At 43.9% G+C, this 12,060-nt stretch overlaps 1 protein-coding gene across 1 annotated transcript in view; it reads left to right on the top strand.

Annotated features, from left to right (window-relative positions):
* tead1a (TEA domain family member 1a) overlaps window positions 1–11,511 on the top strand; it is a gene marked incomplete at its 5' end in the record, with an annotated part of 31,805 nt that extends 20,294 nt beyond the window's left edge. The window contains 3 exons of the mRNA XM_083654902.1: window positions 2,302–2,442; window positions 2,815–2,967; window positions 11,127–11,511. Coding sequence (XP_083511028.1) covers window positions 2,302–2,442; window positions 2,815–2,967; window positions 11,127–11,240 — 408 coding nt within the window. The 3' untranslated portion in view covers window positions 11,241–11,511. The remainder of the gene's footprint in view (window positions 1–2,301; window positions 2,443–2,814; window positions 2,968–11,126) is intronic.
* Between the last annotated feature and the right edge of the window lie 549 nt (window positions 11,512–12,060).

Genomic DNA, 12,060 nt, shown 5'->3' with positions numbered 1-12,060 from the left:
TGGTCACATGCATCAGACTAACAAGATTAATATAGAACAAGGTTAATACAATCTACTATTCGTTTTCATCACAGAAGTTTCATTAAAAGATAAGGCTGGTGTTTTTGTTAGTGGCTTGCTTACTGTCAACAAATCCTATGAAAATATTGTTTTGGCAGCAAGTCTCGTCCATGTAGCCGGTGCCCAATAAAGCCATGTCCCAGCAGCAGCCATGATAGAACTCCACTGTATTAAAACTATTAAAAACAGAGCCATGACAGAGCCATGCTGTTGCTCTGGGCAGCATATTTCATCATGATCGCCATGCACCGGACCGGCCAACTTTCTCCACAAACAACTTATTAATAAGACGGCTGTAAACACGTTAACGATCTCAGGAAAGTACTTCCGTAGCACCACAAATAGTCTCCGGTGCAATGAAGAATGTGTTCCCATTTGAATTTGATTTGGTAATAACTACAACAGCCTGATTTTTCGTGGCAACAGTTTGCAATTTTTAAATTTAAATCCGTCTTTATGAGCTGTATTTCAATGTATTTAGCTCAAAATTGAAGGTCAGAAAGTAAACGGGAGTAGAGCAAACACATTGTTGCTTTTCTAGATTTCATAGGATTTGTTCAGCAAAGCATGAAAAAACATCAGCCTTATCCTTTAACTATGTTCAATCAGAAATATACTGTCCAGATTTTTGTTCTTTATTCTGGTTGTTAAACTGGCCTTAAATCGAACGCCAGTAGCATAAAAAATATCTTAACATATCTTACATTTGTCTCCCTGTGTGTAGTAGCTGATAAGCCTACCATCAGGCCAACTAAAATCCAGCCATATTGACTTGTGATTTATGGTCAGTCTGAACATACAATGTGTGGTTGGTAATCGACAGGCGAGGCGACAAGTGTGCAGTCCGCTAGTTAGTTCCTCCTGTATTTTTCCGCTCAGCGCCATCTCTTTGTCTGCATTTACAGGTGTGTGTCGTGTGAGGTGTGTGTGTGTGTGTGTCTGGTGAGGTGTGTGTGTATGTGTGTGTGTCTGGTGAGGTGTGTGTGTGTGTGTGTTTGTGTGTGTGTGTGTGTGTCGTGTGAGGTGTGTGTGTGTGTGTGTGTGTGTTGTGCCTTTCCACCTGGGATACGGAGGTGGTGGGCTGATGAAAGCACAGCGGCTTTGTTTGAACACCTGCTCGCCTTCTGACTCACAGGTTGCTCTCTCTCTCCCCCCCGTCTCTCTCTCCCTCTCCATCTCTCTCTCTCCCCTCTCCATCTCTCTCTCTCTCTCTCCCCCCCCCCCCCTCTCTCTCCCTCTCCATCTCTCTCTCTCCCCTCTCCATCTCTCTCTCTCTCTCTCTCTCCCCCCCTCTCTCTCTCTCTCGCTCTCTCTCCCCTCTCTCTCCTGTGTGTGTCTGTCCATCTAAAGCTAAGTTCACACTATGCAATACTCGATGCTCGCGAATCTGCGCTCGATTGCCATGTGTGAACAGTGCTGTGCAAAGACGCGAGCGTGGAGCTCGCCGATGAGTCAAACGCGCGACAGATATCTACTGTAGCAGGCTAAATATGTGGCCGTGTCTGAGAGCCATGCTACAGCCAATGAGAGCGTGTCTGAGAGCCATGCTACAGCCAATGAGAGCGCAAGTCACTATGTGGCCGTGTCTGAGAGCCATGCTACAGCCAATGAGAGCGCAAGTCACAGGGTGAGGCAGACGTGGCCGGGGTGATGTCTGCCATCTGCAGCAGCTTCCTGTTCGTCTCAAAAATATTGCTAAAGGTTTAATTCTGTTTCCACTGGGGAATTTCCTCTGTCCTGCTTATAACTAGTTTTTAGTTTTGCCGCACTGATTGACACAATGATTTATAAGGAGGACGACTGCTTTACTCCAACAAACAATTGTTGATAATTGTGATAATTATTCTAAGCCTTTGAATTGTGTTATTTTGGATGTCTGTCCTGTTTATGTTGTGTGAGCAGATGGACTGTCCATGTCGTTGCTGCTGTTTTGTATATATATTTTTGCCATTTTAGTTTTGTTGTGAGATTAAGAAGAGTCTGGTCTAACTAGTGATCGAGCTACCAGCAGAGGGTGCTGTAAGCTCAGTTTGGTGGCAGAAATTAGGTAGTGGTCCATCTCAAACGTTCCTTCAATCCCTGTTGTTTCTGTGGTAATTGATTATTCAGCTTTATTGAGTTTTTGTACAGATTTCTCCTACTATTTACTGCTTTTCTGACACATTTCCATGTTCTTCCCGGGTCGCTGATGCCTGTCAGTGATACTGATGTGGATGGTGTGGTTGCTCTCTGTGTTGCCAGGCGGACCTGAACTACAACGTGCAGGACGACCCGGCGGCCTTCTACGGCGTGAGCAGCCAGTACGAGAGCTCGGAGAACATGACCATCACCTGCTCCACCAAGGTCTGCTCCTTCGGCAAGCAGGTGGTCGAGAAGGTGGAGGTGAGCTAGAGAAATACACTCACACTGTCTGGTCTAAACAGCCGCGGTCTGCTAGCTCTCTCCTGGGATAGCTACCTGGGATAGCTACCATGCCTGAACAGACACAGAGAAAACCTTCCGTATGCTGCTTGAAAGTCGCCGTTTTCAATATGACATCATTGTAACTGTACAGCATAGACGTAGACGTTTCATAAAATGCTTATAAAAATAGTTTTACAAGCATTTTATGAAACGAAAAATGAATGGGAAATGAAATCTCTTGTATGCCGAACCCAGGAGAGGGCGTGGCTTTGGCACCCTGTTTGTGCTTAGTTTTCATTCATGCTGACTGTCCTCACCCACCCCCCCACCCCCCCACCCCACCCCCCTCAGACGGAGTATGCGAGGTTTGAAAATGGCCGCTTCGCCTACAGGATCAATCGCTCTCCGATGTGCGAATACATGATCAACTTCATCCACAAACTCAAACACCTGCCTGAGAAGTACATGATGAACAGTGTGCTGGAGAACTTCACTATTCTGCTGGTGAGGACGCCCACGCTGTGTGTGTGTGTGTGTGTGTGTGTGTGTGTGTGTGTGTGTGTGTGTGTGTGTGTGTGTGTGTGTGTGTGTGTGTGTGTGTGTGTGTGCGTGCGTGCGTGCGTGCGTGCGTGCGTGCGTGCGTGCGTGCGTGCGCGCGCGTGTGCATGTGCATGCATGCCTGCATTCATACTAGGGCTGGATGATATGGGTGAAATCAATGATAATCATAAGGATTTTTCAATATCAATACATATGACAAACAATATGGTTCATGTAGTCCCTATGCAAAATCATGTTTTTCCCCCCAATATTTTATTTAAAAATGTTCAGAACAATATACAGAAAGACAAACACGCTCAGACACAGTAAAATAAAACAAAAACAAAAACATACATATTATCAAAATTCAATACTACATCATAATTACCAGCCACATAAGATGCTTATGTGCTTGTGAGAGATATTATGCCTGAAGTCCCACATAAGGGGATTGTGAGAAACTGGCCAGGCGAGTCACCCGTCTCCCCTAACCTCATCAAGGTATGTTAGAAATGGTTGAAAACGTTTTAAGTGAATTGGTCCTCATGAACCTAAGTCTCTCCATCTGTATAACAGAGGTCATGTCCATCAACCACAGTTGAAAAGAGGGTGAAGAAGAGGATTTCCATTCCTTCAGAAATCGTTTTTTGGCAACAGTTGTTCCCTGTGTCAGAGACTGTTGCACAGCTGTAGGAAAGTTCAAAGAGGACTCTGGAGCAGCCGAAGATGGCAAGTTCTGCCTCCGGTTGAAGGGCAATTTTGTAGGCCTTAGATGGTAAATCATCTCTTAGTCCTCTGTGACAGTATTCTCCTGTGTGTACCCTCTAACACAGGGGTGGGCAACTATTTTTCATGGGGGGCCACATGAGAAATCCAGATTGTTGCCGGGGGCCGAACAAATATTGTCATGCCGTAACCCAGGGATGGGCAACTTTGATGATAGAGAGGGCCACAAAAAAAGTCCTCGCTACCAGATTTTGCTGAGGGCTGAACGGCGCCAGCGCGAAAGAATTGGGGCATTTGAAGCCAGGTTTAGAGGAATAACTCATTTTAAATTAACAGTTGTGATGTCATTATTCAGTCTTAACCACCAATATTTGATCCTTTTCTCACTCACTCCTATGTCACCACACTCTCCCTGCAGGGCTTGAAATTAACTTTTTTCACCACCTGCCAATATGGCTGCTAGATTTTAAAGTTACCAGCCAATTAGAATTTCCACTATCCGAAATGTTTTTCTTGAAACAAACCAGAATATGAGTGGGTTAATTTAAGCATAAGTATCAATAAGTGGCCGGGATTCTCAAAGCCTGTGTTGAGGGTCACACGAACATGCACTCTTGAAGCTAAATAAATCCAAAACCAACAAGTTAATTATTTAAATTTCTACCTCAATGTAGAACAGCCATTTCTTACACATGAGATTACTTTTGGCCTTTTAGTCATAAAGATTATTGAAAGATATTCCATATTCCAGACTGAAATGCTATAACAGAAGAATATTGGCCAGAATGACATGAACATTTGGACACTTATTCAGCAGGTATCTTGCTTGCATGTTGCGTTCAGGTGCACTGTTTTTTTGCAATTCCATCGCGGGCCACACAGGGGGCCGTATGTTGCCCATGTGTGCTTTATAGTAACGTTCAGTCATAACTCATTTATAATTAAGCCCATAGTTAATGAACTAATCATGTACAAAACACACACACAGTCACATATTTTATATACTGTATATGTTGTAAGCCTAATTTTTGCCATCACAGCTGCTTTTTACATGTATGGGATAATACAGGCTAATATACAAGGTGTCCCAAGCTCTGAGTCATTATAAACTCAATTAGCTACAGAAGCTAATGTTCACATTCAGTCCTTGTATATTTCTCTCATGTGTTCATCATTCCTTTCCTCCTCTGTGTGTGTGTGATTGAGAAATGAGATGCAGGTGGTGTTCATCCTAATTGGCCTGGTCAGGTGTCAGATTGCTGCTGGCTGATTGGCTGGTGGAGAGCATTTAAGCCAGCTGATGCCATCCTGTCGCTCCTTGCTCTCCTCATTCCCAATGATGATGGCTGCTGTGCTGACTGCTGTGTTCTGTCAGGTAGGAACTGTGTGTAGACCTACTTTAATAGTTCTGCAGAACTTTATTAAGATGTGTCTTTATCTTGGTAGACCTGTGCAGTCTAAACTGTAAATAGTTACCTTCCAGATCTACACTTTTGTACACTGTAAATAACACTTACCCAAGTAGCAGAAAGTAGGGGGAGAAGCCCTTTAGTTTTTTGTAACATTTTCTCATGTTTATTTTGTAGGAGCTTATAGGTAAGAGCTGTGTCTCTTATTTAATCCATCATTTTCTTTTCTTAGGTAAATTTAAGGTTGGGGATTAGTTTGATTGGTTAGTTGTGTTGGGGCCATGCTGTGCTCTGAAACTAAACCTGCTACTTGTGAACTTGTGATGGTGGTTTGGCTGATCATCCTTGGGAGTGGGAAGAGTGGGGGCACTTTTGTGTTGCGGTCCGGTTCCCCGAGGCCGGTTCCTAACATAATTGGGTGCTCGTCTGCTTTTCTCATTCGTCAGCACGTCGTCTGGGAGTGTGTGTGTATATATATATTTTATATGTTTGTCTGGTGGGCAGTCTTTGTGCAGGTGGTAAATGGTGTTAGTCAAGGTGCCTTTGCATGGAGCTGAGGAAGCTCATGGTGGTAAAGCTGGTGGAGATGTTTGTTGGAGGAGGAGCCGGTCAGAGGGGACCAGTAAGACTGAGGAGGGGCGTGACAAGGCAGGGCCGTCAGTAGCACAGTTTCTCCTCTTTCTGTGTAGACTGCTACCCTACAAGAGTCTCCGTACATAGACTTGCCTGTCACTCTGACTCCCAAGCTGTCTAAATCAGCGATACAGACGTATTTACAAGTGTCACAGAAACATTTCAAAGCCACATATTGAGAAGAAGAGTTCATAGCTTCTCGACATCGGGGTTAGAAAGCTCGACGCTGCTCATAAATGCCTCTTTTCATCTGAAGTCTGCGCTGGTGATATTTTTTACTGAGCCTTTGGCCAGAGTGGCGCTGTGATGGCTGAGAGCTCTAACCCGGAAAAAATATCACCAGCACAGACTTCAGATTAAAAGAGGCATTTATGAGCAGCGTCGAGCTTTCTAACCCAGACGTCGAGAAGCTATGAACTCTTCTCAATATGTGGCTTTGAAATGTTTCTGTGACACTTGTACATACGTCTATCACTGATTTAGACGGCTTGGGAGTCAGAGTCACAGGCAAGTCTATGTACGGAGACGGGACTCTTGTAGGGTAGCATAGTCTACACAGAAAGGAGAAATGGTGCTACTGATGGCCCTGCCTTGTCATGCCCCTCCTCAGTCTTACTGGTCCCCTCTGACCGGCTCCTCCTCCAACAAACATCTCCACCAGCTTTACCACCATGAGCTTCCTCAGCTCCATGCAAAGGCACCTTGACTAACACCATTTACCACCTGCACAAAGACTGCCCACCAGACAAACATATTATTTATAGATATATAGATATATAGATATATATCTATATATACACACACACAGATGACGTGCTGACTAACGAGAAAAGCGGGCGACCCCCTATTATGTTAGGAACCGGCCTCGGGGAAGGGGACGGCAACACAAAAGTGCCCCCACTCTTCCCACTCCCAAAGATGATCAGCCAAACCACCATCACAAGTAGCAGGTTTAGTTTCAGAGCACAGCATGGCCCCAACATCAACAAATCAAACTAATCGCCAACCTTATACTTAAGAAAAGGATGGATTAAAAAAATAAATAGACACAGCTCTCACCTATAAGCTCCTACAAAATAAACATGAGAAAATGTTACAAAACTAAAGGGCTTCTCCCTCCTACTTTCTGCTACTTGGTAAGAGTTATTTTGTGTAAAAAAGTATAGATCTGGAAGGTAGCTATTTACATTTTAGACTGCACAAGTCTACCTAGACAAGGACAGATCTAAAAGTTCTAAAGAACTACTAAAGTAGGCCCACACAGTTCCTACCTCACCTGACAGAACAAAGAGTCAGCAGAGCAGCCATCATCGTTGGCAATGACAGCAAGGGATGGCATCCCCAAACCCATTCATCGGAACAGGAAGTTGGTGAAATAATATGTTTGGGGTTATCATGCAAAACTCAATTAGCTACAGAATTAAACCGTTTCAGTCTTTGTCATGTGTTCACATCATTCCTTTCCTCAGTGTGTGATTGAACTATGAGTCCTTTCTGATGAAGGTTGTTGAACCGAAACGTTATCAATAAACTCCAAGTCTTAAGTATGCTCCAGAGTGCAGACTTTTTTCTTTTCAACGTATAGCTTTGTTAGTCTAGCACCTGGTTTGCATAGTGGATGTGCAGACACTTCTCTCTATTATGAACTATGAGTCCACTCATTGTACTTCTAATTCCCAACTATGATGACTCTTTGCTGTGTTCTGTCAGGTAGGAACTGTGTAGGCCAACTTAGTTCTTCAGAACTTGAAGATGTGTTATCATAGTGGACCTGTGCAGTCTAAACTGTAAATACCTACTTCCAGCTCTACACTTTCGTACACTAACAACTTACCCAAGTAAAGTAGGAGGGAGAAGCCCTTTAGTTTTTTGTAACATTTTCTCATGTTTATTTTGTAGGAGCTTATAGGTGAGAGCTGTCTTTTATTTAATCCATCCTTTTCTTTGGTACCTTTAAGGTTGGGGATTAGTTTGTTGTTGGGGCCATGCTGTGCTCTGAAACTAAACCTGCGACTTGTGAACTTGTGATGGTGGTTTGGCTGATCATCCTTGGGAGTGGGAAGAGTGGGGGCACTTGTGTTGCGGTCCCGTTCCCCGAGGCCAGTTCCTAACATAATTGGGGGCTCGGCCGCTTTTCTCGTTAGTCAGCACGTCATCTGAGTATATATATATATATATATTTTATATGTTTGTCTGGTGGGCAGTCTTTGTGCAGGTGGTAAATGGTGTGCATGGAGCTGAGGAAGCTCATGGTGGTAAAGCTGGTGGAGAGAGAGGTTTGTTGGAGGAGGAGCCGGTCAGAGGGGACCAGTAAGACTGAGGAGGGGCGTGACAAGGCAGGGCCGTCAGGAGCACCGTTTCTCCTCTTTCTGTGTAGACTATGCTACCCTACAAGAGTCTCCGTACATAGACTTGCCTGTGACTCTGACTCCCAAGCCGTCTAAATCAGTGATACAGACGTATTTACAAGTGTCACAGAAACATTTCAAAGCCACATATTGAGAAGAAGGGTTCATCGCTTCTCGACGTCGGGGTTAGAAAGCTCGACGCTGCTCATAAATGCCTCTTTTCATCTGAAGTCTGTGCTGGTGATATTTTTTCCAGGATAGAGCTCCCAGCCGTCAGAGCGCTCAACAGCGCCACTCTGGCCGAAAGCTTGGTAAAAAATATCACCAGCACAGACTTCAGATGAAAAGAGGCATTTATGAGCAGCGACAAGCTTTCTAACCCCGACGTCGAGAAGCTATGAACCCTTCTCAATATGTGGCTTTGAAATGTTTCTGTGACACTTGTAAATACGTCTGTATCGCTGATTTAGACGGCTTGGGAGTCAGAGTGACAGGCAAGTCTATGTACGGAGACTCTTGTAGGGTAGCAGTCTACACAGAAAGAGGAGAAACGGTGCTACTGACGGCCCTGCCTTGTCACGCCCCTCCTCAGTCTTACTGGTCCCTTCTGACCGGCTCCTCCTCCAACAAACATCTCCACCAGCTTTACCACCATGAGCTTCCTCAGCTCCATGCAAAGGCACCTTGACTAACACCATTTACCACCTGCACAAAGACTGCCCACCAGACAAACATATAAAATATATATATACACACACACTCACAGACGACGTGCTGACGAATGAGAAACGCAGACGAGCACCCAATTATGTTAGGAACCGGCCTCGGGGAACCGGACCGCAACACAAAAGTGCCCCCACTCTTCCCACTCCCAAGGATGATCAGCCAAACCACCATCACAAGCTCACAAGTAGCAGGTTTAGTTTCAGAGCACAGCATGGCCCCAACACAACTAACCAATCAAACTAATCCCCAACCTTAAATTTACCTAAGAAAAGAAAATGATGGATTAAATGAGACACAGCTCTTACCTATATGCTCCTACAAAATAAACATGAGAAAATGTTACAAAAAACTAAAGGGCTTCTCCCCCTACTTTCTGCTACTTGGGTAAGTGTTATTTACAGTGTACAAAAGTGTAGATCTGGAAGGTAACTATTTACAGTTTAGACTGCACAGGTCTACCAAGATAAAGACACATCTTAATAAAGTTCTGCAGAACTACTAAAGTAGGTCTACACACAGTTCCTACCTGACAGAACACAGCAGTCAGCACAGCAGCCATCATCGTTGGGAATGAGGAGAGCAAGGGGCGACAGGATGGCATCAGCTGGCTTAAATGCTCTCCACCAGCCAATCAGCCAGCAGCAATCTGACACCTGACCAGGCCAATTAGGATGAACACCACCTGCATCTCATTTCTCAATCACACACACACAGAGGAGGAAAGGAATGATGAACACATGAGAGAAATATACAAGGACTGAATGTGAACATTAGCTTCTGTAGCTAATTGACTTTATTAGCCTGTATTATCCCATACATGTAAAAAGCAGCTGTGATGGCAAAAATTAGGCTTACAACATATACAGTATATAAAATATGTGACTGTGTGTGTGTTTTGTACATGATTAGTTCAATAACTATGGGCTTAATTATAAATGAGTTATGACTGAACGTTACTATAAAGCACACATGGGCAACATACGGCCCCCTGTGTGGCCCGCGATGGAATTGCAATTTTTTTTTTTTTTTTTTTTTTTTTTTACAGTGCACCTGAACGCAACATGCAAGATACCCGCTGAATAAGTGTCCAAATGTTCATGTCATTCTGGCCAATATTCTTCTGTTATAGCATTTCAGTCTGGAATATGGAATATCTTTCAATAATCTTTATGACTAAAAGGCCAAAAGTAATCTCATGTGTAAGAAATGGCTATTCTACATTGAGGTAGAAATTTAAATAATTAACTTGTTGGTTTTGGATTTATTTAGCTTCAAGAGTGCATGTTCGTGTGACCCTCAACACAGGCTTTGAGAATCCCGGCCACTTACTGATACTTATGCTTAAATTACCCCACTCATATTCTGGTTTATTTCAAGAAAAACATTTTGGATAGTGGAAATTCTAATTGGCTGGTAACTTTAAAATCTAGCAGCCATATTGGCAGGTGGTGAAAAAAGTTAATTTCAAGCCCTGCAGGGAGAGTGTGGTGACATAGGAGTGAGTGAGAAAAGGATCAAATATTGGTGGTTAAGACTGAATAATGACATCACAACTGTTAATTTAAAATGAGTTATTCCTCTAAACCTGGCTTCAAATGCCCCAATTTTTTCGCGCTGGCGCCGTTCAGCCCTCAGCAAAATCTGGTAGCGAGGACTTTTTTTGTGGCCCTCTCTATCATCAAAGTTGCCCATCCCTGGGTTACGGCATGACAATATTTGTTCGGCCCCCGGCAACAATCTGGATTTCTCATGTGGCCCCCCATGAAAAATAGTTGCCCACCCCTGCCTTAGAGTACAAGTCAAAGATGTTGGCCCAGAATCCCGTTAGTGAAGGGCAGAACCAGAAGGCATGAGAGAGTGTGCCCTCCAACACCTGGCACCTGTCACACAGCGGTGAGACACAGAAGGGAATATCCTGTGTCCTATGCAAAATCATGTTAAATCAAATGAATGTTCATCTCATTGAACCCGAATGATAATGTTAGGTGTAATGTAAAACAAAACTGAAATTTTCAAAGAATATTCCTACCATCGTCAGTTTTTGAGAGTTTTTAAGTAAAATTCATCATCAATTCAGACAGAAGAAATGTGTCACAATATTAAAATATCTTCATATCATCACGATATGATTCCACTGAAAGACGATAATATTGAATACTTCACACGGGCGGTCATCCTTTGTGAGAAGATGCCGTGTTTGTTTGAGGACACATGAATGCAACACTTGACCATCCCTTCTTTCTGTCTTTCTTTCTTTCTTTGCGTGCGTGCGTGTGTCTAGGTGGTGAGCAACAGAGACACTCAGGAGACCCTGCTGTGCATGGCGTGTGTGTTTGAGGTGTCCAACAACGAGCACGGAGCACAGCACCACATCTATCGACTCATCAAGGAATAACACACACACGCACGCACACACGCACGCACACACACACACACACACACACACACACACACACACACACACACACACACACACACACATGGCCTTTGCTAGCTGATTAACAGACAACATGGAAGGTATTTGATGGGAAGTCTCTAAACAGAATTCTGCACGTGTGTCTTGGAGCCAAACAATGTGACTTAGTGAGGAGAAACACAAGGAGGATGATGACTGCCTTTTCACTGCTGCTTGTGAAAAATAAAACATGTGTCGACAGTAGTTAGCTGTAAATGGGACAGTGACAATGCAGCCATAGACACACTGCACATCTGAATCTACCTGGGTTGGCTTTCCCAAACGCACCCTGACACTCATATCATCATCATCTTATGCCACTGGCTCCATCAGGGGTTCCATTCGACATCTTGACTGGTTTCTAATGGAGATTCCATGACTCTCCATTTTCATCAGAACAGCAAAAGACAAAGTGATGTTACTCTTGTGTGCTTTCGGGAAACCCAACCCAGGTGTAAAACAACCAAACACACAAACACACTGTTTTCGCCCTGTTCTAAAAATGTGTCTTATCTGCAAAGATACTGGAGGAAGGTCAGACCCTGTGTATCATCAATAAACAGAAAGAGGTGGGACGGTTGGTCGTGGCGACATGGAAGGAACTAACACTACTGCATTATCATATGGAGCTATGGTAATAATAACCAGGAGAGCGGCAGTATAGAGCTGCTTTTGTACAGAGAACGATTCCATTGTGCGAGCCGCACTCTTGCACAAAAAAGGTTTATCCCAAAGAGAAGAAATCTAATTTTTACCTTTT

The sequence above is a fragment of the Poromitra crassiceps genome (genome assembly GCF_964638095.1).
Source record: "Poromitra crassiceps genome assembly, chromosome: 18".
Taxonomy (NCBI): Eukaryota; Metazoa; Chordata; class Actinopteri; order Beryciformes; family Melamphaidae; genus Poromitra; species Poromitra crassiceps.
The sequence above is the reverse complement of the archived record's forward strand: the minus strand, read 5'-3'. Positions and strand labels throughout refer to the sequence as shown.